Raw genomic sequence first — 26,848 nt, 5'->3', positions numbered from 1 at the left:
CCTGCCAGCAAAATGGTTGAGGAGCAGATTGGTAGACAAGTGAGAAGAGAGCTGCAGGAACCTGGGAATAACCCACACCCAACACAAACCCAACAAAGCTTCTGAGGGGGAAAAAAAAGAGAGAATGAAGCTAAATCCTCAGAAAACCAAGGGGGGTGTAAGCCTCTTGCACTGAATGCCACCCAGTGACCCATCAATAAGGGCAAGGGCAGGGTCCTGCACCTGGGGAGGAGCAGCAGCAGGCACCAGGACAGGTTAGGAGCTGCCCTGCTGGAGAGCTGCTCCATGGAGAAAGACCTTGGAGTGCTGGTGGGCAGCAAGTTCTGCATGGGGCAGCAATGTGCCCTGGGGGCCAAGAGAGACAATGGTACCTGGGGGGCATCAGGCAAAGTGTGGCCAGCAGGGCCAGGGAGGTTCTGCTCCTCCTCTGCTCTGCCCTGCTGAGACCACACCTGGAATACTGAGTCCAGTTTTGGGCTCCCCAGTTCAGGAGAGACAGAGACCTGCTGGAGAGAGCCCAGCAGAGAGCCAGGAGGATGCTTAGGGGACTTGAAGAGAGACCTATGAAGAGAGACTGAGAGGCCTGGGGCTGTTTAGTCTGGAGAGGAGAAGACTGAGAGGGGATCTGATCAGTGGCTATCAATATCTGAGGGGTGGGTGTCAAGGGGAGGGGGCCAAGCTCTTTTGGGTGGTGCACAGTAACAAGAGAGGGAACAATGGACACAAACTGGAACATGGAAGGCTTCAGCTCAAGATGAGGAGAAACTTCTGCACTGTGAGGGTGACAGAGCCCTGGAGCAGGCTGCCCAGAGAGGTTGTGGAGTCTCCTTCTCTGGAGCCTTTCCAGCCCCACCTGGATGCATTCCTGTGCAGCCTGCCCTGGGTGATGCTGCTCTGGCAGGGGGGTTGCACTGGATGATCTCTGGGGGTCGCTTCCAGCTGTGACACTGTGACCCTGTGACCGTTCAAGCAGGGATGGCCTCAGCCTTGAACTGCCCTGCTGTTGCCGTTGCAGAGGGCACTCCCAGCCTGGCACCACCCAGCTGTCGTCTCTTGGTCACTGGGGAAGTGATAGAGAAATCAGTGGGAGATGACTGGTGCTGTGCAAAGGTGGGGTGTAGACCTGGAGCACCTCTCTGTGAGGTCAGGGGTGCTGGTGTGACTGAGGCAGAGCCCTGCCTGGCCCTGCCCTGCCCTGCTCTGCTCTCTGGGCTGCAGGGCTGTTTGGAGATGTTTGTAGGAGGTTTAACAACCAGGAGTAAACAGATGGGGGTGTGAGTCAAACCTGAGGTCAGGCTGGAGCCTGAGTGCTTGCCTTGGTGCCAGTGAGGCTTTCTGGGTGTTGCATGAGCTGTCAGTCTTCGTGCAGCACGGTCCAGGCTCTGCTGCAGAGGATGAGAGCACACAAGTCAGCTCTGGCTGTGCCGCGGTGCCACTGCCTCGGTGACCAAGAGGAAGCAGCCCAGCAGGCACAGTCACTGCTCCTGGACCTGCCAAATACTGACTTTTCCAGCATTACCTTTTTTTGCCTCATTAAACCTCATTCATATGGCCTGGACCCCTTGACCTAACCTATCCAGACCTCTCTGCAGAGCTTTCCTACCCTCGAACAGATAACACCCCCACCCCATCACCCCATTTAGTGTCATCTGCATACTTACTGAGGCTCACTCAATTCCCTGCTCCAGATCATTGATGCAGAGGTGAAAGAGAAGTGGCCCCAGCACTGAGCCCTGGGGGACACCACTAGTGACTGGTCACCAGCTGGGTTTAACTCCATTCCCCACCACTCTGAGCCTGGGAGCCAGCCCTGAGCCCAGCAAATCCTCCACCCATCCAAGCCATGAGCAGCCAGGAGGATGCTCACAGGGAAACTGTGCCAAAGGCTTCACTGAAGTCCAGGTAAGCAACATCCACAGCCCTCCCCTCATCCACCAAGGGGATCACCTTCTTGCAGGAGGAGATCAGGTTCATTAAGCAGGACCTGCCCCTCATGAACGTGCCCATGCTGATCATCTGTCCCACTGACCAAAGCCCTTTGGGTTAGCTCCTGAAAGCAGCAGTGCATCATTTCCTCTGGAAATGCAGGCCTCCAGCCCACCCCTGCTTGGGGAATCTCAGGTGTGCTTCTGATGTGGACTCCTGAGTTATGGATAGGAGTTCATTTTCCAGCTACATGCTTTCTGGGTTTGCTTTAGATTGCCTCTCTGTGAAGGCTTCACCAGTAAAATCTCTCTCCCAGGAGAGTTAACAACCACAAAAGGATGTAAAGCCCAGAGCTCAAACTCCTTGCAGTTGCTGAGGTGACAAACAGTGGTAGGCAGCCCTGGGAGCCACAGTGATGAGGAGCTGCTGAGCTCTGCTCTTCACTCACGGCTCAGAGTCGAGCGAGGCAGCAGGGTCTAACCTGCCTCTAAACTTGCCACAGGTGGTAAGGACAAAAGTGACAAAGGGTTTGGACTCCAAAGGAGCAGGAGGTACAAAGGTGACTGCACAGCTGTGCTGCAGCTCTGTGTCACAGGCCTGGTAGCACAGGGAGTGAAACAAAGGCTTAGTGATCTTCATAAAGCATAATCTTTATGATAATCACTTGGCTGCTCCCCAGCACTGAGCTCTGCTCATTAACCAAATGCTTCGGGGTTTATTAAGTCAGTTTGGTTAATAAGGAAAGAAACCAAAACACAAAAGCAAAGCAAAACCAATTAAAGATTAACTGTTCTGAAACTTCCTCGTTGGTTTCTATAGGCACACACAGAGCTACCAAAGGGCCAACACACAAGGAAATGCTTCTAACCAGTCACTGCTCTGACACAATTGTTTGCTGGTACTGCTTGGACTGCAGAGCTCCTAGGAGCAACACTCAGGGACCAAAGTCTTGTTGCATGAGGCATGGACACATGAGAAATAGTCACAGAGCTGTCAGGGCTGGAAGGGACCTCCAGGCTCAGCCAGCTCCAACCCCCTGCCATGGGCAGGGACACCTCACACCACAGCAGGTTGCTCACAGCCACCTCCAGCCTGGCTGCAAACACCTCCAGGCAGGAGGCTTCCACCACCTCCCTGGGCAGCCTGTGCCAGGCTCTCACCACCCTCCTGGGCAACAACTTCTTCCTAATCTTTAATCTAAATGTCCCCTCCACTAGCTTGGATCCATCCCCCCCAGTCCTATCCCTCCCTGACACCCTCACAAGTCCCTCCCCAGCTATCTTGCAGCCCCCTGAAGATCCTGGGAGGCCACAATGAGGTCTCCTGGGAGCCTTCTCCTCTCCAGCCTGCACAGCCCCAACTCCCTCAGTCTGTCCTCACAGCAGAGCAGCTCCAGCCCTCTGCTCATCCTCCTGGCCCTTCTCTGGACACCTTCCAGCACCTCCAGATCCTTCCTGGCACAGAGGCTCCAGAACTGGCCCCAGAGCTCCAGCTGTGGTCTCAGCAGAGTGGAGCAGAGGGGGAGAATCCCCTCCCTGCCCTGCTGGCTGTGCTTCTCTTGCTGCAGCCCAGGCTCTGCTTGGCTCTCTGGGCTGCTCACTGCTGGCTCCTGCTGAGCTTCTCATCCACCAGCACCCCGAAATCCTTTTCTTCAGGGCTGCTCTCAAGCCAGTCCCTGCCTACAGTAAAGCTGGGAGAGACTTTGAGGGTATCAGAGAGTGATAGGACTGGGGGGGGATGGAGCAGAACTAGAAGTGGGGAGATTCAGATTGGATGTGAGGAAGAAGTTGTTCCCCAGGAGGGTGGTGAGAGCCTGGCACAGGCTGCCCAGGGAGGTGGTGGCAGCCTCCTGCCTGGAGGTGTTTGCAGCCAGGCTGGAGGTGGCTGTGAGCAATCTGCTGTGGTGTGAGGTGTCCCTGCCCATGGCAGGGGGTTGGAGCTGGCTGATCCTTGGGGTGCCTTCCAGCTCTGACAGCTCTATGGTTCTGTGCTGCATTGTTCTCTGCAGCCCATATTTAATAGGACTGTCTCCAGTGATTTGAGAAGAGGATATGAAGGGAGTGGAGCAGAGGAAGGTAATTCTTTGTTCCACAATCTGATCTATCACAGCCTGCAGTATTTCCTGCTCAATACCAGCCTCTGTCACTCAGGAGGACGTATATTGGGTCAAAGACATTAAAGTTTGATTCTCCAGCTAATGGCTACCCAGGCTTGGTCTCAGTGCACTGCAACAAGCTCAGTAATTGCAATTCAGACTGCAGGAGAGAAATAGCTTAGTCTTCTTTTCAGCACATCACACACATCCTCAGAGCTTTGTCTTGGATGCAGGCAGCAAAGGACTTGATTCAATATTGCCTCACAGTCCTGTCCCTCATGAGTGAACAGCATGTGGCAGTACAGAGAGGCTTTGAGCTCCAAGCATCTCCTTGCTCCGGAGGACAAACTTGTGATGGTTCACTGTGGTGCTGTCTAGGTCTCTCAGGTGGTCTTTCAGAGCTGCTAGGATGGTGTTGCCCTTGGTGAGTCAGGAGAGCTGCCTTGGTGAGCTCTGTTCCATGCTTGCTCCCTCCCTGCCCCTCCATGGCTCAGCAGCATCAGCACAGCAGCTGGAGGAAAACAGGGGACTGGGTCAGAGCTTGCTCACCAGGTGGGCTGAGGGCAGTGTGGCAGCTCCCATCCAAAATTAAAGTTCACCTCTTCAGTTCCAGAGGAAGCAGAGACTAAATCCACACCACCAAGTGAGGCACTTTGAGCTTGCCTCCCACTCTATTTTCAGACTCTCCTGGGTGCTGCCCAGCTGATCGTAGCAGGTTTGCTCACCTCAGTGGGCAGCAACCATTTCTTTTCCCACAAGGGCCTGCAGTGAGCAATATCTGTGAGCTGGAAGAGGGCAGATTTAGCCTGGAGATTAGGGAGAAATTCCTTACTGAGGGATGGTGAGCCACTGGAACAGGTCACCCTGGGGAGGTGTTCAAGACCAGGTTGGATTAGGCCTTGAACAACTTGGGCTGGTGGGAGGTGTCCCTGCCCATGGCAGTGGGGTTGGGACTGGATGATCCTTGAGGTTCCTTCCAACCCAAACCATTCTCTGATTCTAGGATTTCCAGGTCTGTCTCACCCCTGGGCCACTCCTGCTGAGCCTTCTCCACTCCTGCAGTGTCCCTCTTCTCTTGCAGCCATCGCCTCACATTTTCCACTCTCTTGCTGGAGGGAATTCTTTTCACAGAGTGATCCTCTGTGCAGTCCCTGAGGCTTTGCCCTTCTCTTACATTCTTGGTCTGTATTTCACACAATCACAGAAACAGGCTGGAACAGAGCCTCAGCATCACCACATCCAGCCCAGAGCCCTCCTCTGCAAGGCTCTCCCCTAAGCCATAGCCCCAAGCACCACATCCAAACCACCTTCAAACACATCCAGGCTTGGGGACTCCACCACCTCCCTGGGCAGCACATTCCAGTCCCTGACCACTCTTGATGGGAACAAATGTTTCCTGATGCCCAGTCTCCTGGTTGTTTCCTGATGTCCCTGGTGCAGCTTGAGGCCATTCCCTCTTGTTCTGTCACTAATCACCTGGGAGAAGAGACCAGCAGCAGCCTCTCACAAGCTCCTTTCAGGTAGCTGTGGACAGCAATGAGGTCTCCCCTCAGCCTCCTCTGTTTCACACTGACCATCCCCAGCTCCTTCAGTTGCTCCTCATCAGATTTATTCCCCAGGCCCTTCCCAGCTCCCTTGCCCTCCTCGGCATTGGTTTGTGACTGTTACCTGTAGCCTCCTGTGCCTGGCCACATTTCCCAGGGCTGAGTCCTCCCCTTCCTCCTCTCCCAAGCAGCAGCAGGTGCTCAGACACAGAGAGCAGCTTGGATGGAGAAGTTCAATGCAACCTGTGCTGTGCTTCCCTAATCCAGTGCAGGATAGAAGCAACCCAGGAAGCACGTTAGTTGAAATGTCAGTGAAAAGTGTCAGACACGTTCACTGGGGCCCATATGCTGTTCCCTGCACTGCTATCTTGCTCTCCCCACTCGTGCTGAGCCCTGGCTAAATGCCTTATCTATCTGTTTGAGGTATTTAATTAATAGCTCAGATCCAGCAGCAATCCTCTTTGTTCTGCAGGCCGATAGCGCAGAGCCGGCACAGCAGCCCTGCCTTATCAGAGAGCCTTCCGCAGCTCTGAGAGGAGACTTTCATCCTGACAAAGAGGAGCTCAGGGCTGGAGCTGCTCTGAAGCTGCTCATGCACACAATAGGAGCCTGCTGCCAGCACAGGGCAGGGAGAGAGTCAAGGCCCAGGGTGGGGAACGGCGAGGGCCAGCCAGCGTGCCCGGTGCTGTGTGGCCGCGGGCTGGGGAATCAGGACAAGTCCTTCCTCTTCAAGGCTGCTGCAGTGGCATGTGCTGAACAGAGAATCATGGCATGGCAGAGGTTGGAAGGGACCTCTGGAGATCATAGAATCATAGAATGGTCTGGGTTGGAAGGGAGCTCCAAAGCTCATCCAGTCCAACCCCCCTCTGCAGGGACATCCTTCACTAGAGCAGGCTGCCCAGAGCCCTGTCCAGCCTCACCTTGAGTATCTCCAGGGATGGAGCCTCAACCACCTTCCCAGGCAGCCTGTGCCAGTGTTCCATCATGGTGCAGAACTTGTTCCTGATATCCAACCCAAATCTGCTCTGCCCTAGTCTGAAGCCATTGCCCCTGGTCCTGTCACTGCAGGACAGCAAACAGTCTCTCTCCATCCTTCCTGTAGCCCCTTCAGGTACTGGCAGGCTGCTACTAGGTCTCCCCAGAGCCTTCTCTTCTCCAGGCTGAACACCCCCAGCTCCCTCAGCCTGTCCTTGCAGTAGAGGTGCTCCATCCCCCTGATCATCTTCATGGCCCTCCTCTGGACCTGCTCCATCAGGTCCATGTCCTTCCTGTACTGAGGGCTCCAAACCTGGACACAATACTCCAGGTGAGATCACTGAGTCCAACCCCTTGCCAAAGCAGGATCACCTAGGGCTGGGTAGTCCTGATGCTGTCCTGCTCAGGATTGCTGCCCTAGGGAGGGCACCAGCAGGTTCTGTGCCTCAGTTTCTCCCCTTGCTCTCTAGACCTTCATCACATGGTCTTTCCTTCTTTCAGCAGGGGTGGGCTCCAGTCTTTCTTGTGTCCCAGGCCCATAAGCAGCTGCCACCTCTCACTCCAGCAGCTTTGGAGCTGCCTTTATGAGCCAGTGACTCACATGTGAACATGGCAATGTGCTGCAGCTCCTGGGGGGTTGCACTGAGGGGCAGCTTGTGGGTGAGGGCTGGGTAGAACCAGGTGTTGAAGGAGGACTTTGCTATTTGCCTAATAGTTTATGTGGCCATAAAAGTCTGTGCTTTGGAAGGGCAGGTCCTGCCAGAAACATGAGGGCATAAAGACAGAACAAGGGAGGTTGCCTATGAATAATGCTCTTGAGGGCCTGCCCTGCACCTTCTTGAAGGGAAGCAAATAAAGGGCAACCCCTGACCTGCACACTGATGTGGGTGAGGAGCCCTGAATGTTGTGCTGCTGTCCAAGGGGCTCTGGGCAGGCTGGAGAGCTGGTTGAAGGAACATCATGAATCACAGAGCTGTCAGTGCTGGAAGGGAGCTCAAGGCTCAGCCAGTCCCAACCCCCTGCCATGGGCAGGGACACCTCACACCACAGCAGGTTGCTCACAGCCACCTCCAGCCTGGCTGCAAACACCTCCAGGCAGGAGGCTGCCACCACCTCCCTGGGCAGCCTGTGCCAGGCTCTCACCACCCTCCTGGGGAACAACTTCTTCCTCACATCCAATCTCAATCTCCCCATTTCCAGTTCTGCTCCATCCCCACCAGTCCTATCCCTCCCTGACACCCTCAAAAGACCAACCCCCTCCAGAGGGGCTGTGGAGTCTCCCTCTCTGGTGACTTTCAAAGCCAACCTGGGGGTGTTCCTGCATGACCTGCTCTGGCAGGGGGTTGGACTGGATGATCTCTGGAGGTCCCTTCCACCCCCTGCACTCTGTGGTGCCCTTCTTCCTTTCATCCCGTGGTGCAAAAGCCGTGGGGCACACAAGCACTGCAGCAGTCGTGCAGGCGATGGAAGGAGGATTCCTGCTCTGCACAAAGCCTAACGGTGTGTGGGGAACTTCCCAGCCCGTTCCTTCTCTTTATCACGGCGTCAAGGAGGAGGATTTCTGCTGCGAAGGAAGGTGACCTTCGCAGGGGAAAGGCAGTGGAAGTCAGCAGTGAAGACGTGTGTCTGGAACGTTGCAAGAGATAGCAGCCCGGAGCCTCGGGCACAGCAGCTCCGTGGGTGCAGCCAGGGGAGCTGCCTCTCTCCATGCCAAAGCGAAGCTCTCCACCGCCTCTTCTCGGGCAAAGTTTCCCCCTCCTCCCCCAAGAGAGGCTGCAGAACTGCAAGAGTTTGCTGCCTTCCCCTCCTTCCCCCAGCCCAGGACACAAACCGGCTGCCCCGGAGGCTGCTCCGCTGGCTGCGCGCACCGGCAGCCTGCCCCGAGAGAGCTGAGCAGAGGCAGGAGAGAAATAGGTTCAGTGTTTACACTTCTGCTTCCCTCCACCCCCTGCCCCTATCCCCCTTCCCCCCTCCATTTAAGACAGACACTTAAAGGTGTCCAGAGCAGGGCAACAAAGCTGGGGAGGGGTCTGGAGCACAGCCCTGTGAGGAGAGGCTGAGGGAGCTGGGGTTGCTTAGCCTGGAGAAGAGGAGGCTCAGGGGAGACCTCATTGCTCTCTACAACTACCTGAGGAGAGGTTGTAGCCAGGTGGGGGTTGGTCTCTTCTCCCAGGCACCCAGCACCAGAACGAGAGGACACAGTCTCAAACTGTGCCAGGGGAGGTTTAGGCTGGAGGGGAGGTTGAGGCTGGAGGTGAGGAGAAAGTTCTTCCCAGACAGAGAGATTGGCCATTGGGATGTGCTGCCCAGGGAGGTGGTGGAGTCCCCATCCCTGGAGGTGTTCAAGAAAGACTTGGATGTGGCACTGGGAGCCATGGTTTGGTTGTCAGGTGGTGTTAGGGATTAGGTGACAGGTTGGACTTGATGATCTCTGAGGTCTTTTCCAGCCTGGTTGAGTCTATGATTCTATGAACCCCCCTGCCAGAGCAGGAGCATAGACTCCAGCACAGGTCACACAGAACACATCCAGATGGGGCTGGGAAGGCTCCAGAGCAGGAGACTCCACAACCTCTCTGGGCAGCCTGCTCCAGGGCTCTGGCACCCTCCCAGTGCAGAAGTTCCTCCTCCTGCTGAGCTGGAGCCTCCTGTGCTGCAGTTGCCATCCACTGCAGAAAAAGCTGCCAGTCTCAAAGTGGTCTCATGCTGGAAGGACCCAGACCTCCTGCCAGGCTGGGGGTGGTGCCTGCTAATCAACTTTGCAATGAATATTTCTTAACCCACGTTAATCCCCCGTTTAAGCAGAGATATCAGTTCCAGACAATGAATCATTGTGCCTGGAGGGGAAGCTACCTGCTGCTTCCCCAGAGAGGAGGGACGAGCAGCGTGCCTGCTGCCAGGGCAGCCAGCAGCACTGGCATTTATCACAGCTCCCAGCCCGGGATGAAGGAAGCCTTTGCCCCCTGCTCCCGGTGCAATCAGCTCTTATTTATGTAGCAGTTGTAGCAAACAGCTCTTAAAGGCAAACTGCCCCTGCTCTGCTCTCCAGGGCAGGTTGTGCTCTGATTTACACCCATTAGAGTTTGCTAAATCATGAGGGTCCCACGAGGGAATGAAAGCCCTGAGGTGTCAGCAGGCAGGAGCCTTCTCCAGCCTGCACAACCCCAACTCCCTCAGGCTGTGCTCACAGCAGAGCAGCTCCAGCCCTCTGCTCCTCCTCCTGGCCCTTCTCTGGACACCTTCCAGCACCTCCAGATCCTTCCTGGCACAGAGGCTCCAGAACTGGCCCCAGAGCTCCAGCTGTGGTCTCAGCAGAGCAGAGGAGGAGAATCCCCTCCCTGCCCTGCTGGCCACACTTCTCTGATGCAGCCCAGGATGTGTTTGGCTCTCTGGGCTGCAAGTGCTGACTGCTGGCTCCTGCTGAGCTTCTCATCCCCAGCACCCCCAGGTCCTTTTCTTCAGGGCTGCTCTTAGTTCAGAATGAGTTGCAGATAAGATGACCAGCTCTGGAAGCAGTACTGGGAGGACCACAAGCTCTGCCCTGCACAGCACAGGAAGAGTCTCAGATGCACCCACAACCTGAGCTGGTTTTCCATTTGCTAGCTCAGGGGGTGAGAGCAGTGGGGCCTCAGCACAGTACTTGAAGTGCACTGACCATGCAGGGCTTCCAGGTGACCTCTGCAACAACCACTGTGGACTTCTGTGATGGAACTGCTGTGTCCCACTTGCATACTACCCAGCTGGCCTGAAGCCAGCCTGGATGCTGATGCATGAGCTCCATCAACAGTGAAACAAGAGAGACAGAGGCCTGCTGGAGAGAGGCCAGCAGAGAGCCAGGAGGAGGCTTAGGGGACTTGAGCATCTCCCCTGTGAAGAGAGACTGAGAGCCCTGGGGCTGTTTAGCCTGGAGAAGGGAAGGCTGAGAGGGATCTGATCAATGCCTATCAATATCTGAGGGGTGGGTGTCAAGGGGAGGGGGCCAAGCTCTTTTGGGTGGTGTGCACTGATAAGACAAGAAACAGCAGGTTCAAGCTTGAGCAGAGAAGGTTTCAGCTGAACTTGAAGAGAGGTCTTGGGTGACAGGTTGAACTTGATGATCTTTGAGGTCTTTTCCAACCTTATTGATTGTGTGATTCCTTCCAGTGAGGGTGACAGAGCCCTGGAGCAGCTGCCCAGAGGGGCTCTGGAGTCTCTTTCTGTGCAGACTTTCAAACCCCACCTGGATGTATTCTGTGTGACCTGCCCTGGGTGATGCTGCTCTGGCAGTGGGGTTGGACAGGGTGATCTCTCCTGTCCTGTGACACTGTGAACAGAGACAGTTCTCTGACAGGTCTTTGACTCCCTGCAGCTCAAACAGGGTCGACTTCCAAGTTAGATGATGTCCTCACCCAGCTGGATGTCTCCCAGGCTGGAGGTGCTGCAGTCTCTCTGAAGATCTGCTCCTGGGCTGGACCACTCTGAATGATTTTTGCCCTTTCCAGCCATGTGCAGCTTCCCTTGCTGCAGCTTGCACCCAGTGTGAATGCTTTGGCCTGCAAGCGTCTGCTGCTTCTCCTGCTGCAGAGGGAATCACACACAGCTCTGACAGCTTGCCTGGAGGTGAGTCCTGCCAGGCTGTGCAGGGTGGATCCAGGGTGATGGCTGGAAGCAGTGTGAGGAGGGGAAAAAACCACCAAGGAAAAGATAATATGGAAGAGTGGGAGGTGCAAGGAGAATTCCTGCGTTGTCCTGGGGACATCTGAAGCCACAGCTGGCTGCAGGAGCTCCCAGCCGACCTTGAGCAGCAGACAGTTCAGGGTGGGTGAGGCTCTGGGTGCCATGGTTTAGCTGATCAGAGGGTGGGGGGGGGCAGGTTGGACTGGGCCATCTCCAGGGGCTTCTTCCAGCCTGGCTCACTCTGTATGCTGGGGGCTGACAGAAGGCCAGATGCCTCTCCACGCTGTGGTACCTGTGTGCAGCTGTGGTGCCTGAGTGAGGCTTGAACCCTGCTTCAACTCCGCTGCAGCCTGGCTGTGTTTCCTGAAGGCGTGGCAAGAGCTGCCCTACAAAGGAGGGCAGGGGGCAGGTGCCAGCCTCTCGCCCTGCTGGCACAGGCTGGAGGCTCGCACCGGAGGCACTGCAGGTAAGAACAGCCCTCTGCTCTTTTGCTACGTTCACGGGGCTGGGAAGGCACCACGGGCACGTGGAGAGGGACTTGTCCTGGAGAGACAGCATGAATTAAAGCCCTCATCCCTCAGTGCTGCCGGGAGGGGAAGGAAGATGGATTGGCTGTCCCACAGAGAGCCTCCCAGGACAGTGGTAAGTTGTCAGGGGTAATTGGATCAAGTGGGAGTGGAGATCCGAGGAGGAGGAGGAGGACTCTGTAGTTACTGCAGGCTGCTGTTAAATGAGGCACAAGCAAACAAACAAATCTCTGGAGCTGTCCTGTGCTGTGTGTGCAAAATGAGGAGAAAATTGGCTTCATAAAGCGCCAGCAGGGAGTACCTCACGGGCTGTCTGGAGCAAAGTCACACAAGAGGCCACCGGGACAGCGATCTCCTGGGGGGCTGCCAGGGGGCCTGGCTTTGGGTCTGACTGTCTGAGCTACTCAAGGCTTTCACACACACAAGGAGCTGTTGTCCCCCTGGGGCTTGGGACACCCAGGTTCAGGTCCCTGCACTGCCTCTGCAGCCTTCTCTTGCTCGGTTCTGTGTCTGAATGCAAGGGGCAGCTGATAAACTCACACTTCCTGCCTTCCAAGACAGTTCTGGAGCTATTCCCTGCAGCTCTGGGATGTGGGCAGGGGAGTGGCACAGCTGGGTGTGGGAAGGACTTTTGAGGTGGTGAGAGCCTGGCACAGGCTGCCCAGGGAGGTGGTGGAAGCCTCCTGCCTGGAGGTGTTTGCAGCCAGGCTGGAGGTGGCTGTGAGCAACCTGCTGTGGTGTGAGGTGTCCCTGCCCATGGCAGGGGGTTGGAGCTGGCTGAGCCTTGAGCTCCCTTCCAGCCCTGAGAGCTCTGTGATTCTGTGACTCTTCTCCCAGGTGATTAGTGACAGAGCCAGAGGGAATGGCCTCAAGCTGCCACTGGGGAGGTTTAGACTGGAGAGTAGCCAGAGTGGTCAGGGACTGGAATGTGCTGCCCAGGGAGGTGGTGGAGTCCCCAGTCCTGGATGTGTTTGGAGGAGGTTTGGATGTGGTGCTTGGGGCTCTGGTTTAGGGCAGAGCCTTGCAGAGGAGGGCTCTGGGCTGGACTTGGTGATCCTGAGGCTCTTTCCAACCTGGATCTTTCTGTGGGTCTGTGATTCTGTCACACCTGATCTCTTTCTCTCCTCCTCTCTGCAGCGTTTCCACTGCTCCCCTTTCCTCCCTCACTCTTCATCATTTGCCTCCCCCACTGAGGCAGACAGCGAGAAAAGGGTTCCCTGAGAGCAAGGAGAGGAAGTTCTCTGCTGGAAAGGAATCTGCAGTTGTGTGCAGAGCTGGGCATGGCTCCTCTCTCTGTGGCAGAGAAGCAAATGTGTTGGAGGATATCCCGAGACCAAGGCCATGGATGTTTAACCCCTTCTGAAGAGCAATCTCTTTCCTCAGCTGACAGTCAGGCTCCTGGCTTCTCCCCAGTGTTTCCCACTGTGTCTGAACCAACTTCTGTGTTTGAAATCCCTTCCTCTCTCCCCATGGCAGGGAGCAGGCAAAGGCAACACCTCTGACACCCTCTGCATTACAACTGTGTCTCTTATGACAAGAAGGTCCCCAGCCAGGCAGGAGATACTCTGCTCCAGAAGCTGCTCTCACCTCTACTGCTGCTGATGTACCTGTGAAAGCCAAACTGTGCCCAGGGCTCAGGATGCTGCTGCCAGAGGGGCAGAGGGGTGGCCAGGGCTGAGGATGCTGCTGCCAGAGAGGCAGAGGGGTGCCCAGGGCTCAGGATGCTGCCTCCAGAGGGGCAGAGGGGTGCCCAGGGCTCAGGATGCTGCTGCCAGAGGGGCAGAGGGGTGGTCAGGGCTGAGGATGCTGCCTCCAGAGGGGCAGAGGGGTGCCCAGGGCTCAGGGTGCTGCTGCCAGAGAGGCAGAGGGGCAGAGGGGTGGTCAGGGCTCAGGATGCTGCTTCCAGAGGGGCAGAGGGGTGCCCAGGGCTGAGGATGCTGCCTCCAGAGGGGCAGAGGGGTGCCCAGGGCTGAGGATGCTGCTGCCAGAGAGGCAGAGGGGCAGAGGGGTGGTCAGGGCTCAGGATGCTGCTTCCAGAGAGGCAAAGGGGTGGTCAGGGCTGAGGATGCTGCTGCCAGAGGGGCAGAGGGGTGCCCAGGGGTCAGGATGCTGCTGCCAGAGAGGCAGAGGGGTGCCCAGGGCTCAGGATGCTGCCTCCAGAGGGGCAGAGGGTGCCCAGGGCTCAGGATGCTGCTGCCAGAGAGGCAGAGGGGTGCCCAGGGCTCAGGATGCTGCTGCCAGAGGCAGAGGGGTGCCCAGGGCTCAGGATGCTGCCTCCAGAGAGGCAGAGGGGTGCCCAGGGCTCAGGATGCTGCCTCCAGAGAGGCAGAGGGGTGCCCAGGGCTCAGGATGCTGCCTCCAGAGGGGCAGAGGGGTGCCCAGGGCTCAGGATGCTGCCTCCAGAGGGGCAGAGGGGTGCCCAGGGCTCAGGATGCTGCTGCCAGAGAGGCAGAGGGTGCCCAGGGCTCAGGATGCTGCCTCCAGAGAGGCAGAGGGGTGCCCAGGGCTGAGGATGCTGCCTCCAGAGAGGCAGAGGGGTGCCCAGGGCTGAGGATGCTGCCTCCAGAGAGGCAGAGGGGTGCCCAGGGCTGAGGATGCTGCCTCCAGAGAGGCAGAGGGGTGCCCAGGGCTGAGGATGCTGCTGCCAGAGGGGCAGAGGGGTGCCCAGGGCTGAGGATGCTGCCTCCAGAGGGGCAGAGGGGTGGCCAGGATGGCTCTATCCAGGTGGATGTGGCCCCATGGGCTGCCTGCAGAGTGCCACAGAGGCACTGATGGGTGGGAGCTCCTCTCCCGGTGCGTGTGCCCCCTCCAGGCACGGTGCTGATGAAGTCGTGGCTGCCGGGGCAGAGCAGAGTGCTTTGCTTCCTTCGGGCTGGTGCTTCATTTACTGTGGCTGTGTTAAACAACATAATTAAGCAGTCTCAGAGGCTGGGACTCTTGCTCTCTGTCAGAGGAGAGGCAGCTCGTGTGTCAGGCCCAGCCTTCAAGCTCTGTTAGTTTTAATTTGAGTTTGGAATTAGCAATCAGTTTGGGTGCTGGGTTTTTTTCCTCTGGAATGCTGTTGCAGGAAATGGATCTCAGCGCTGCACGGGGCCTGGGCAGGCTTTCAAAGGAGCATTTGTTGGGAAGGAGCCCTCCCCCTGTCTGTCCTGCTGCATTACAGCAGCTCTGTTCCCTCTGTGGCACAGCGGTGGGGAAAAGGCAAGCCCCAGGGGGAACCTCCTCTCCCCTGCTGTGCCTGAGGGTGATTGCTGAGTGCCATCTCAGCTTGCTTCCCTCCTCCCTCCCTCTCCCTTTCCCTCTCCCTTTCCCTTTCCCCCTCCCTCCCCCCCTCTCCCCCTCCCTCTCCCCCCCCTCCCTCTCCTCTCCCTCTCCCCCTCCCCCTCCCTCTCCTCTCCCTCTCCCCTCCCCCTCCCTCTCCTCTCCCTCTCCCTCTCCCCCTCCCCCCTCCCCCCCTCCTCTCCCCCTCCCTCTCCCCCTCCCTCTCCCCCTCCCTCTCCTCTCCCTCTCCCTCTCCCTCTCCCTCTCCCTCTCCCTCTCCCTCTCCCTCTCCCTCTCCCTCTCCCTCTCCCTCTCCCTCTCCCTCTCCCTCTCCCCCTCCCCCTCCCTCTCCCTCTCCCCCTCCCTCTCCCTCTCCTCTCCCTCTCCCGTTGCTGTAGTGTCAGAAGGCCTTGAAGCACCAGCAAAGGTGATGACCTTAAGTAAAATTAGCAACCTGACTTCTGCCCTGCTCTGGTGAGACCACACCTGGGGTACTGTGTCCAGTCCTGGGCTCCCCAGCTGCAGAGGGACAGGGAACTCCTGGAGAGAGTCCAACAGAGGATTAGGAGGATGATGAAGGGACTGGAACATCTGTGTGATGAGGAAGGCTTCAGAGATCTGAGGCTGCTCAGTCTGGGGAAGAGGAGGCTGGAGGGGATGTGATCAGCATCTGTGACTGCCTGCAGGGTGGGTGTCAGGGAGGATGTGGCAGCCTCTCTTCACTGCTGTCCTGTGAGAGGACAGGCAGCAGTGGACACAGCCTGGAGCACAGCAAGCTCCACCTCAACAGGAGGAGAAACTTCTTTGCTGTGCTTGTGCTGCAGCCCTGGAGCAGGCTGCCAGAGAGGCTGTGGAGCCTCCTGCTCTGCAGGCTTCCAGCACCCATCTGGATGTGTTTGGGGGCTGGAGGGAGAGGCTGATGAGGAGAGGCTGGGGGGCTGGGGGTGTTCAGCCTGGAGAGGAGGAGACTTAGAGGAGACCTCATCACTCTCTACAGCTACCTAAGAGGAAGGTGCAGTCAGGGGGGGGTCAAGCTCTTCCCCCAGGCAACTTGTGAGAGGACAAGAGGGCATGGCCTGAAGCTGCCCCAGGGAGGCTTAGGCAGCACTGCCTCCCAGCAAGGCTGATGAGGCACTGGGATGTGCTGCCCAGGGAGGTGGTGCAGTCCCCATCCCTGGAGGTGCTCAAGGAAAGCTTGGATGTGGCACTTGGTGCAGGGTTGAGCTGCTGTGGGGTGTTAGGCCAGAGGCTGGGCTTGATGATCTCAGAGGCCTTTTCCAGCTTCCCTAACTCTCTGCTTCTCTTGTAGAAGAAGATGTGTGGAGGGTGGGGGCGTGGGGGGCACACTGCATCACCCCTTCAGAGTGGCTGCTTGGTGCTTTGCATGTGTGCAAATGATTTATGAGAAGGAGCTGGGGCTTTGCTCTTCCTGGAGCAGTCTGCTCTCATTCTATCACACCAGGCACCTACCAGCTCTGCAGGGAAGTTGCTCTGCTAAGAAAGAGGCCTTTCATCTGCCACAGATTAGAAGGAAAAGGGGGGGAAAGCCTGTAAACATTTAAAGCAGCTCTAGGATGCTGTGGCTTGACAGGGAGGCTGACCTCATGCTAGAAATGAGCCCAGCAAAGTTAATTAACTGTAGGAGTGGCTCAGCCCAGGGCTTGTGGTGGATTTTCCACTGCTGCTTTCTGAGAAGGAACAACTTCAAGTGGAAGCCAGGAGCTGGGGGCAGGAACTGCTGGGTCAAGAGCAGTGGTGCTGGGCGTGTAGGAAGAGCGAGGAGGTGATTCTGCCCCTCTGCTCTGCTCTGGTGAGACCTCACCTGCAGAACTCTGTCCAGCTATGGGACCCCCAGCACAAGAAGGACAGGGACCTGCTGCAGCAGACCCAGAGGAGGCCACAAGGGTAATCAGAGGGCTGGAGAAGCTCTCCTGTCCAGACAGGCTGAAAGCATTGTGGCTGTTCAGCCTGGAGAAGAGAAGGCTCTGGGGAGACCTTGGAGCTCCATTTCAGTATCTGCAGGGGAGCTGCAGGCAGGCTGGGGAGGGACTGCTCAGAAGGGCTTGGAGTGATAGGGCAAGGGGCAATGGTTTGAAACTGGAACAGGGCAGAGTTAGGTTGGACATCAGGAGCAAGTCCTGCACCATGAGAGTGGTGGAACACTGGAACAGGCTGCCCAGGGCTGTGCTTGAGGCCCTGTCCCTGCAGGCATTCAAAATCAGACTGGATGTGTCCCTGGGCAGCCTGCTCTGGCTGGAGTTGCCTCATCCCTGGAGGTGTTTGCAGCCAGGCTGGAGGTGGCTGTGAGCAACCTGCTGTGGTGTGAGGTGTCCCTGCCCATGGCAGGGGCTTGGAGCTGGCTGAGCCTTGAGGTCTCTTCCAGCCCTGACAGCTCTGTGATTCCTCCTGCCCTACATCTGCAGCTCTTGCTCCATCCCCTGGGCTCTCTTCTGTGGCAGAGGTAGCTCAGTGCTAACGCAGCAGCTCACTGACAGCTTTGCTCTGTGTCCTCAGGGAAGAGTCCAAATTGAATTTGTAGCAGTGACAGCCCTGGTTTGAGATAAAGCAGCTGGGATTTGACGACTCCTCTCTCCAGGCATTTCCAGCTAATAAGGATTTTGTCACTGTGGCTGCCCTCAGCCTTGCAAGCTGTTGCTCCACAATCCTCTCAGGGTGGAGGGATGGGGGGTGGGAGGTGGTTTTGGGCTCCCACTTGCCACTAAGGCACCACTTGGGATGGGGGGAAACTAATGGCAGTCTGCATCTCTTCCTGCCAGGAGAAGTGCACGATGCTGGCCCCGGGCTCTGCCCTGCCTTTGGATCAGGGCTGGCAGGCAGCAGGGGACACAGGAAGCTTCCAGAACCTGAAGAAATTCAACAACCAAGACTTCACCCAGCTGAGAGCCTTGTGCCTGAGCCAGGGGCTGCTCTTTGAGGACAGCACCTTCCCTGCTCACCTCAGCTCCATCGGGCACAGCGTGCTGCCCGAAGAGCTGCTGCGGCGCATCCAGTGGAAGAGGCCAACGGTGAGCCGGGCACCGGCTGGGGGCTGCACAGCCCCCTGCTGAAAGGGGGCACTGATGGCCAGGGGAAGGACAGCTGTGCTAAGCAGGGAAGTGGATGCCAAGGGGAACACTGGGAGTGCAAACTGCAAGCAGGGAAGGTGTCCAGAGCAGGGCCAGGAGGATGAGCAGAGGGCTGGAGCTGCTCTGCTGTGAGCACAGCCTGAGGGAGTTGGGGTTGTGCAGGCTGGAGAGGAGAAGGCTCCCAGGAGCCCTCCTTGTGGCCTTGCAGGATCTGCAGGGGGCAACAAGAAAGCTGGGGAGGGACTTGTGAGGGTGTCAGGGAGGGATAGGACTGGGGGGGATGGAGCAGAATACAAATGGGTAGATTGAGATTGGCTGTGAGGAAGAAGTTGTTCCCCATGAGGGTCAAATCCCACCTCAGGCTTCCAGCTTTGCACAAAGCTGCCTGCCTGTGCCCTTTGCATGTCTGCATGGGGCCTGCATCTGGGCTGCTTCTGGGGATCTGTTCCTCCTTAGAAGTGCCAAGCAATTACCAGAGGCATTTCAGAGGCAGATGCATGTAGAGGGCTCTGTCCTTCCACCTCTCCAATTAATTCTCCATCCTGCCTTTGGATAAGCAGGGCTGGTGTGCAAAGCCCACTCTCTGGAGGATGAATTGGCTTGAACTGCAACTTCCCTTTCACTCTGCATGCATAATGAAGTCTTCAGTGGGCCAGGGCAGTCAAGTGATGATAGCTTTGTCCTGGGGGGATGAGTTCTGGCAGCACACTTGACTTGCAGTCCATATGGTTGCCTTCACTGCTAGATTTGTAGATGCTCTGAGAAGAGCCCATGTGCCTCCTCGAGATCCTTCTTCTCTTTCCCCTCCAGCCAAAACTGAAGTGTTGGCAAGCTGCCACAAAGCCTCAGCAGAGCTGCTCACTGGGAGAGGGCTTCTGGGCAGGCTTACAGTTAAATCTGGGGATTCTCTATTTGCCAGGCCAGATCACAGGAGGTGAGGGGTTGGAAGGGACCTCTGAAGGTCATGGAGTCCAACCCCCTGCCAGAGCAGGAGCATGGAATCCAGCACAGGGCACACAGAACACATCCAGATGGGGCTGGAGAGGCTCCAGAGCAGGAGACTCCACAACCTCTCTGGGCAGCCTGCTCCAGGGCTCTGGCACCCTCCCAGGGCAGAAGTTCCTCCTCATGCTGAGCTGGAGCCTCCTGTGCTGCAGTTTCCATCCATTGCCCCTTGTCCTGTCCCAGGGTGCAGCTGAGCAGAGCCTGTGCCCTCCCTCTTGGGAGGGAGGTTGTAGCCAGGTGGGGGCTGGTCTCTTCTCCCAACACCCAGCACCAGAACAAGAGGACACAGTCTCAAGCTGTGCCAGGGGAGGTTTAGGCTGGATATTAGGAAGAAGTTCTTCCCAGCAAGAGAGATTGGCCCTTGGGATGTGCTGCCCAGGGAGGTGGTGGAGTCCCCATCCCTGGAGGTGTCTAGGAAGAGCCTGGATGAGGCACTTGGTGCCATGGTCTGGTTGATCAGTTAGGGTTGGGTGATTGGTTGGACTTGGTGATCTTGGAGGCCTCTTCCAGCCTGGCTGGCTCTGTGATTCTGTATCTGCACCAAAGCCTCCTGCCCAGGAAGCCTCCTGCCCAGGCTGCTGTCCCCGGAGTCAGCGGTGCTGGGGAGCCTGATCTGCCTGCCAGCCTGGAGCAGTGACCTGCAGTGCATCTTCTCCTGACAGGGAAGCTCCTTAGAGGGGTTTGATCACCACGAGGCTGTCTGAGCACCGTGAGAGGGCTCGCTGCTGCTGCTGAGCCGGGGCAGCCGTGCGAGGCACCAGCCCTGTTGTGAGCTGCTCTCATTTCAGTGCAGCATGGCAGGAGCAGCTGGGCAGGAGGAATGCCAGGGCCTGCTCAAGGAAGAGCTGCTGCGTTGTTTTTCCTTGCTCAGTTGCTTTTTCTCCCTTTTATCTCTTCATTGTCTTAGATGTGCAGGGACTTCCCTATTTAAAGCTGATTGCTCCTTCAGAATAGAGCCTCACCCAGTGGGGAGGTGCCAAGGACTACTCACAGGGCATTCCCACACCTTTCCTACCTGAGCACTCAGTGTCTCAGACCAAGAGCCAGATGAGCATGTCCAGAGAAGGCCCACGAGGAGGAGCAGAGGGCTGGAGCTGCTCTGCTATGAGAACAGGCTGAGAGAGTTGGGGTTGTGCAGGCTGGAGAGGAGAAGGCTCCCAGGAGACCTCATTGTAGCCTTGCAGGATCTGCAGGGGGCTGCAAGAAAGCTGGGGAGGGACTTGTGAGGGTGTCAGGGAGGGATAGGACTGGGGGGGATGGAGCACAACTAGAAGTGGGGAGATTGAGATTGGCTGTGAGGAAGAAGTTGTTACCCATGAGGGTGGTGAGAGCCTGGCACAGGCTGCCCAGGGAGGTGGTGGAAGCCTCCTGCCTGGAGGTGTTTGCAGCCAGGCTGGAGGTGGCTGTGAGCAACCTGCTGTGGTGTGAGGTGTCCCTGCCCATGGCAGGGGGTTGGAGCTGGCTGAGCCTTGGGGTCCCTTCCAACCTTAGGAATGCTGTGGTTCCATGGTGGGAGAATGTCTCACATTTCTGTGGCACAGCCAGGCTCTGAAGTGTTTCTCCCTTCCCTGCCCAAGCAAGGCTCTCAAGGAATGCAAGGAAAATTCTCCCTGAATTAAAGATGTCAGCCAGGCCTGTGGGACATTGCAGCCAGAGATTAAACTCTCTCTCTGTGAGCAGCCCAGGCTGATCTGTATTAGTCCTGCATGGAAACACAAAAGGCTCAGAGAGTATCACACTCCCAGAGCTGGGCTGAGCTACAGACCCTGATCCACTTGCTTGGGAACCTCTGCTTGTCTGCCTTGCTGTCCCCCAGAATCTGCATGGGTTTGCAGCCCTGCAAGTTGTTGATGACATTAGAGAAGCCCAGATGAAAACTCAGTGAGAACAGAGCCACAAATCCCCATCCCTGGGAGCAGACTGGAAATGAATCACAGAACATTAGGGGGTGGAAAGGACCTCCAGAGGTCACCCAGTCCAAGCCCCCTGCCAGAGCAGCATCACCCAGGGCAGGGCACACAGAACACATCCAGGTGTGTCCTGAAAGGCTCCAGAGAAGGAGACTCCACAGCCCCCTTGAGCAGCCTGCTCCAGGGCTCAGCACCCTCACAGCAAAGAAGTCTCTCCTCACGTTGAGGTGGAATTTCCTGTGTTCTGTCTGCATTGCCTCTTGTCCTGTTGGGCACCCCCAAAAAGAGTGCATCACCTTCCCCTTGACACCCACCCCTCAGATATTGATAGGCATTGATCAGATCCCTCTCAGCCTTCTCCTCTCCAGACTAAACAGCCCCAGGCCTCTCAGTCTCTCTTCATAGGTCTCTCTTCAAGTCCCCTAAGCATCCTCCTGGCTCTCTGCTGGGCTCTCTCCAGCAGGTCTCTGTCTCTCCTGAGCTGGGGACCCCAGAGCTGCACTCAGTATTCCAGGTGTGGTCTCAGCAGGGCAGAGCAGAGGAGGAGCAGAACCTCCCTGGCCCTGCTGGCCACACTGTTACTAGTGCCCCCCAGGATGCCATTTGCCCTCTTGGCCAACAGGGCACATTGCTGTCTCATGGATAACTGACTGTACACTGGGGCTCCAAGGTCTTCCTTCATGGAGCTGCCTTCCAGCAGGACAACCCTTAGCCTGGCCTGGTGCCTGCTCTTATTCCTCCCCACATGCAGGGCTCTACACTTACTGAACTTCATGAGGTTGCCCTTTACCCAGCTCTCCAGACAGTCCCTGGGTGGCAGCACAGCCTGGCAGGGTGTCAGCCAGCACTCCCAGCTGGGCACCAGCAGGGAACTGCTAATGGGCATCTCCTCTGGTGGGAGGCAACAAAGGAGCAGGGACCAAAGGAAAATGGGTTTCAGTTGTAGTGAGGGCAGGCAAGCAAGGGTCTGCAAGGGGGGAGCACACTGTGGGCACAGGCTGGGCACTCACACTGCTCTGCTCATTGCCTTCCCTCCAGGACCTTCAGAGAAACCCTCACCTGGTGGTGGATGGAGTCAGCAGATTCGATATCATGCAAGGGGAAATAGGTAAGGTCATAATGGTGTTTTGGGAAAGGCTGGCACAAAGCAGTGCCAGTGGGTGGAAACTGCAGCACAGGAGGTTCCAGCTCAGCATGAGGAGGAACTTCTGCCCTGTGAGGGTGCTAGAGCCCTGGAGCAGGCTGCCCAGAGAGGTTGTGGAGTCTCCTGCTCTGGAGCCTTTCCAGCCCCATCTGGATGTGTTCTGTGTGCCCTGTGCTGGAGTCTCTGCTCCTGCTCTGGCAGGGGGTTGGACTGGGAGCTCTCCAGAGGTCCCTTCCAGCCCCTGACACCCTGTGAGCCTGGGAAAGCAGTAACCCTGTGACTGCTTTGCTGTGTTCTGTTTGGTGGACAGACCTGGACCATGGTAGCTGCAGTGAACAAGCAGTGCAGGTCAACCCAGACCCAGACAAATCTTCACACCATTTATTGGAGGTATTTAGCAGGGGTCCCAAGGGCAGCAGGTCTAATCTCTGTCACTTACACGTGACACTTGCCTTCTGTGTGAGGACAAGCCTGGAGCAGAGGTCCCACTGGGATCAGGCTGGTGCTTCGAGCACAGGAGTCAAACACAGCTCTCCAGGGTGGGAAGGCACAGCCCCAACAGGCAGGGCTGAATGTTCTTTACATAGAATCATAGAATTGCTGTGGTTGGAAGGGAGCTCAAGGCTCAGCCAGCTCCAACCCCCTGCCATGGGCAGGGACACCTCACACCACAGCAGGTTGCTCACAGCCACCTCCAGCCTGGCTGCAAACACCTCCAGGGATGAGGCTTCCACCACCTCCCTGGGCAGCCTGTGCCAGGCTCTCACCACCCTCCTAGGGAACAACTTCTTCCTCACAGCCAATCTCAATCTCCCCACTTCTAGTTCTGCTCCATCCCCCCCAGTCCTATCCCTCCCTGACACCCTCACAAGTCCCTCCCCAGCTTTCTTGGAGCCCCCTGCAGATCCTGGAAGGCCACAATGAGGTCTCCTGGGAGCCTTCTCCTCTCCAGCCTGCACAACCCCAACTCCCTCAGTCTGTCCTCACAGCAGAGCAGCTCCAGCCCTCTGCTCCTCCTCCTGGCCCTTCTCTGGACACCTTCCAGCACCTCCAGATCCTTCCTGGCACAGAGGCTCCAGAACTGGCCCCAGAGCTGCAGCTGTGGTCTCAGCAGAGCAGAGCAGAGGGAGAGAATCCCCTCCCTGCCCTGCTGGCTGTGCTTCTCTTCATCCTAATGTCTTCACCTGCCCCTCAGTGTTTGCTTCCCTGTGGATCTTTCTGTCCCTCTCTTCTGACACTTACCCAGTCACATATCTGCACTCTGTACAGGTTCCTTCATCTTCTCCTGGCCCATAGCTCTCTGTGTCTTTGGGAGCAGCTCTGCTCCCATGTAGGAAGAGATCTCTTCCCTTTTTCCACCCCACTGAGGGTCTTGAGGAGTTCCTATACACTGCTCTAGGCTGCAAGTCTCAATATGAGCAGAAAAGACAGGAGGAGCATGAGAGTGGAGGATGGCTGGGTGGGCTCGGGGGTCCCAGAGGACAATGCTGTTGACAGCAGGTGGTGGTTCAGCACTGTGGGGGAGGCACAGGGAGAGGGAAGAACATTGGGTTCTTTGGGCAAGCTGGTTCCTAGATGTCTTAGATGTTGAAATCCACTCTTCAAAGAGTCAGCTGTGCTCCACAAGAGTGGCTGAAGGCACTGCTCTTTGCCCTCCCCTGAGGTGACTGCTGGATGCTGGCTGCCCTGGGCTCCCTGACACTGCAGAAGAAATTCCTGGAGAATGTTTTGCCAAGGGACCAAGGATTCCAGGACCAATATGCTGGGATCTTTCATTTCAGGGTATGTATTCTCTGCCCTATTGGCACTGCTTGGGCTTGGCTGCTTGCATTACACAGGGCTCCCAACTGCACTCCCAGATCTCAACACCCTCCAGTGCTGCTGGTTCTTCAGTGCTGCCTCCCAGCTCAGAGCTGGGCAGGAAATGACAAAGTGTCAAATGATCAATGGAGTCATGGAACTGTCAGGGCTGGAAGGGACCCCAAGGCTCAGCCAGTCCCAACCCCCTGCCATGGGCAGGGACACCTCACACCACAGCAGGTTGCTCACAGCCACATCCAGCCTGGCCTTAAAAACCTCTCAGTCTGTGCTCACAGCAGAGCAGCTCCAGCCCTCTGCTCATCCTCCTGGCCCTTCTCTGGACACCTTCCAGCACCTCCAGATCCTTCCTGGCACAGAGGCTCCAGAACTGGCCCCAGAGCTCCAGCTGTGGTCTCAGCAGAGTGGAGCAGAGGGGCAGAATCCCCTCCCTGCCCTGCTGGCCACTCTTCTCTTGCTGCAGCCCAGGCTCTGCTTGGCTCTCTGGGCTGCAAGTGCTCCCTGCTGGCTCCTGCTGAGCTTCTCCTCCCCCAGCACCCCCAAGGCCTTTTCCTCAGGGCTGCTCTCCAGCCAGACCCTGCCCAGCCTATAGCAGTGTTGGAATTGCCCTGACCCAGCTGCAGGACCTTGCCCTTGATCTTGTTGAACCTCATGAGGTTGTCATGAGCTCAGCTCTCCAGCCTGTCAAGGTCCCTCTGGATTCCTTCTGTTCCCAGTGGTGCAATCACACTGCAAGGACTTTGAAGCCCTTACCTGAACCTTCTGGCTCCAGCTGTTCAGACAGATGTGTGTGCACACATGTTTCAGCTGGCATTCTGTTTTGTGTGACATGGTTTGTCATGGCTGCCAGCGCTCCTGTGCTCTTCATCTAGTTGGACTCCTTTCCCTTTTCCTCACTTTGCTCTTTGAGCTCATAGAAGAGAAGTTGTTGCCCATGAGGGTGGTGAGAGCCTGGCACAGGCTGCCCAGGGAGGTGGTGGAAGCCTCCTGCCTGGAGATGTTTGCAGCCAGGCTGGAGGTGGCTGTGAGCAACCTGCTGTGGTGTGAGGTGTCCCTGCCCATGGCAGGGGGTTGGGACTGGCTGAGCCTTGGGGTCCCTTCCAGCCCTGACAGCTCTGTGACTCTATAAATGGCTGCAAATCACAGATCCTGGGAGACAGATCAGGGGAGCAGGCTTTTGATAGCTGGAAAAGGGAGTTCACAGGTTCAGAGGATTAACCTGGTTGGAGAAGACCTTGAGACCATCAAGTCCAACCTATCACTCAACACCATCTCATCAACCGAACCAGGGCACCGTGTGCCTCTCCGGCTTGTTTCAGAGGAGAGGAGCAAGGCTTTTCAGTAAACCTCACTTCCCACCCCCTCTTGACACCGTCCGAAACGCCTTGGGCTGGTTACTGGCAGCCCTGCTTGCTCGTGGCAGCGTCAGCCCTGTGGGAATTAGAAGCACTCGCAGTCCCATTAAGCTCCAGGAGCCAAACTGAATGGAGAGGGGATCGCTAAGTACTCAGCCATTCATCATCTCCTTCACTCTCAAATCGCTTCTGTTACACTCGGCTCAATACCGGGCAAAGAGCTCCGGCTCAAGTGAGACCTTTTCGACCTTCAGAGGTCTCCCCGAGCAGCAGCAGGAGATTACCTTGCAGGCAGTCTGGATGCTGCTCTGCTCTCTCCCTCCTCAGGGCACCAGCTGTTTGTTTCTGTCCTGGCCCCTTTCCAGCATGCAGAGCTGCGCTGTGTGAGACAGAGCAGGCGAAGGGACCCCAGCTCTTCAAACACACGCAGAGGGTGCGAGCCCGATTGCTTTCGGGAGGGAGCTGAGCAGATCCGTTAGGGGCAGAGCTGAAATCTGCAGCCCTGTGAATACCTTGCAGTGCTTGAGAAGGTTTCCCCTGCCATCTCATCTGCAAATCAATGCAACTCTTTCTGGCTTCCCTTGAGCGATAAAGCCCGGAGAGAGACACTCGGAATGGGAATGCAGCTTGCCTCTGCCTCCCAATTATTCCATCACAGATATTTTACTGCCATCCACAGGCTAAGCCACCAGCCCTCAGCTCACTGACGAATCACAAACAAGGCATCTCATATGCTAACAGAAACACTTCAGCTGGGAACTTCTTTTGCTCCCCCCCAGCCTCTTGGGGTCTGGAGCACACTGCCTCCGATGGAGCTGCTTCAGCCTCAGAGTCATGGAGTCATGGAATCATAGAAGCAGAGGAACACAGAACCGTAGAGTGGTCTGCTTTGGAAGGGACCTCCAAAGGTCATCCAGTCCAAACCCCTCTGCAGTCAGCAAGGACATCCTCAACTGTGCCAGGCTCTCACCACTCTCCTGGGGAACAACTTCTTCCTCACAGCCAATCTCAATCTCCCCATTTCTAGTTCTGCTCCATCCCCCCCAGTCCTATCCCCCCCTGACACCCTCACAAGTCCCTCCCCAGCTTTCTTGCAGCCCCCTGCAGATCCTGGAAGGCCACAATGAGGTCTCCTTGGAGTCTTGTCTTCTCCAGCCTGCACAACCCCAACTCCCTCAGCCTGTCCTCACAGCAGAGCAGCTCCAGCCCTCTGCTCCTCCTCATGGCCCTGCTCTGGACACCTTCCAGCCCCTCCAGACCCTTCCTGTGTTAGGGGCTCCAGAACTGGTCACAATTCTGGGGTCTCAGCAGAGCAGAGCAGAGCAGAGGGGGAGAATCCCCTCCCTGACCTGCTGGCTGTGCTCCTCTTGCTGCAGCCCAGGCTGGGATTTGCTTTCTGGGCTGCAAGTGTGGCCATTAGGGAGAGTGCCATGCAGGAGAGTGAGAGTTTGGGGGTGAGGCAGAAGGTGAACAGGGTCAGGCATGCTCCTGGCTTAGCAGACTGTAAGCTGCTTTGCTGCTGGCCAGATACCTTCTTGTGCTTTTCTAG

The 26,848-nt window shown here is 56.9% G+C and overlaps 1 protein-coding gene across 6 annotated transcripts in view; it reads left to right on the top strand.

The window, feature by feature from the left end:
- Positions 1–11,630: 11,630 nt before the first annotated feature.
- The window catches only part of CAPN13 (calpain 13), a 55,905-nt gene continuing 40,687 nt past the window's right edge, over positions 11,631–26,848 (top strand). For 4 of the 6 annotated variants that reach the window (XM_068153711.1, XM_068153709.1, XM_068153712.1 and 1 more), the window contains exons 1-4: positions 11,735–11,835; positions 17,759–18,007; positions 22,021–22,090; positions 23,790–23,908. In XM_068153711.1, the coding sequence (XP_068009812.1) occupies positions 11,797–11,835; positions 17,759–18,007; positions 22,021–22,090; positions 23,790–23,908 (477 nt within the window). In that variant the 5' untranslated portion in view covers positions 11,735–11,796. Of the gene's footprint in view, positions 11,660–11,734; positions 11,836–17,758; positions 18,008–22,019; positions 22,091–23,733; positions 23,909–26,848 lie in introns of those variants that run through there. The other 2 variants (XM_068153710.1, XM_068153714.1) reach the window with 2 other exon arrangements.

The sequence above is a fragment of the Melanerpes formicivorus genome, unplaced genomic scaffold (assembly GCF_026170545.1).
Source record: "Melanerpes formicivorus ecotype bairdi unplaced genomic scaffold, bMelFor1.0.p_v2 SCAF_26, whole genome shotgun sequence".
In the NCBI taxonomy this organism is placed as follows: domain Eukaryota; kingdom Metazoa; phylum Chordata; class Aves; order Piciformes; family Picidae; genus Melanerpes; species Melanerpes formicivorus.
This window is presented reverse-complemented; position numbering and strand designations above follow the sequence as displayed.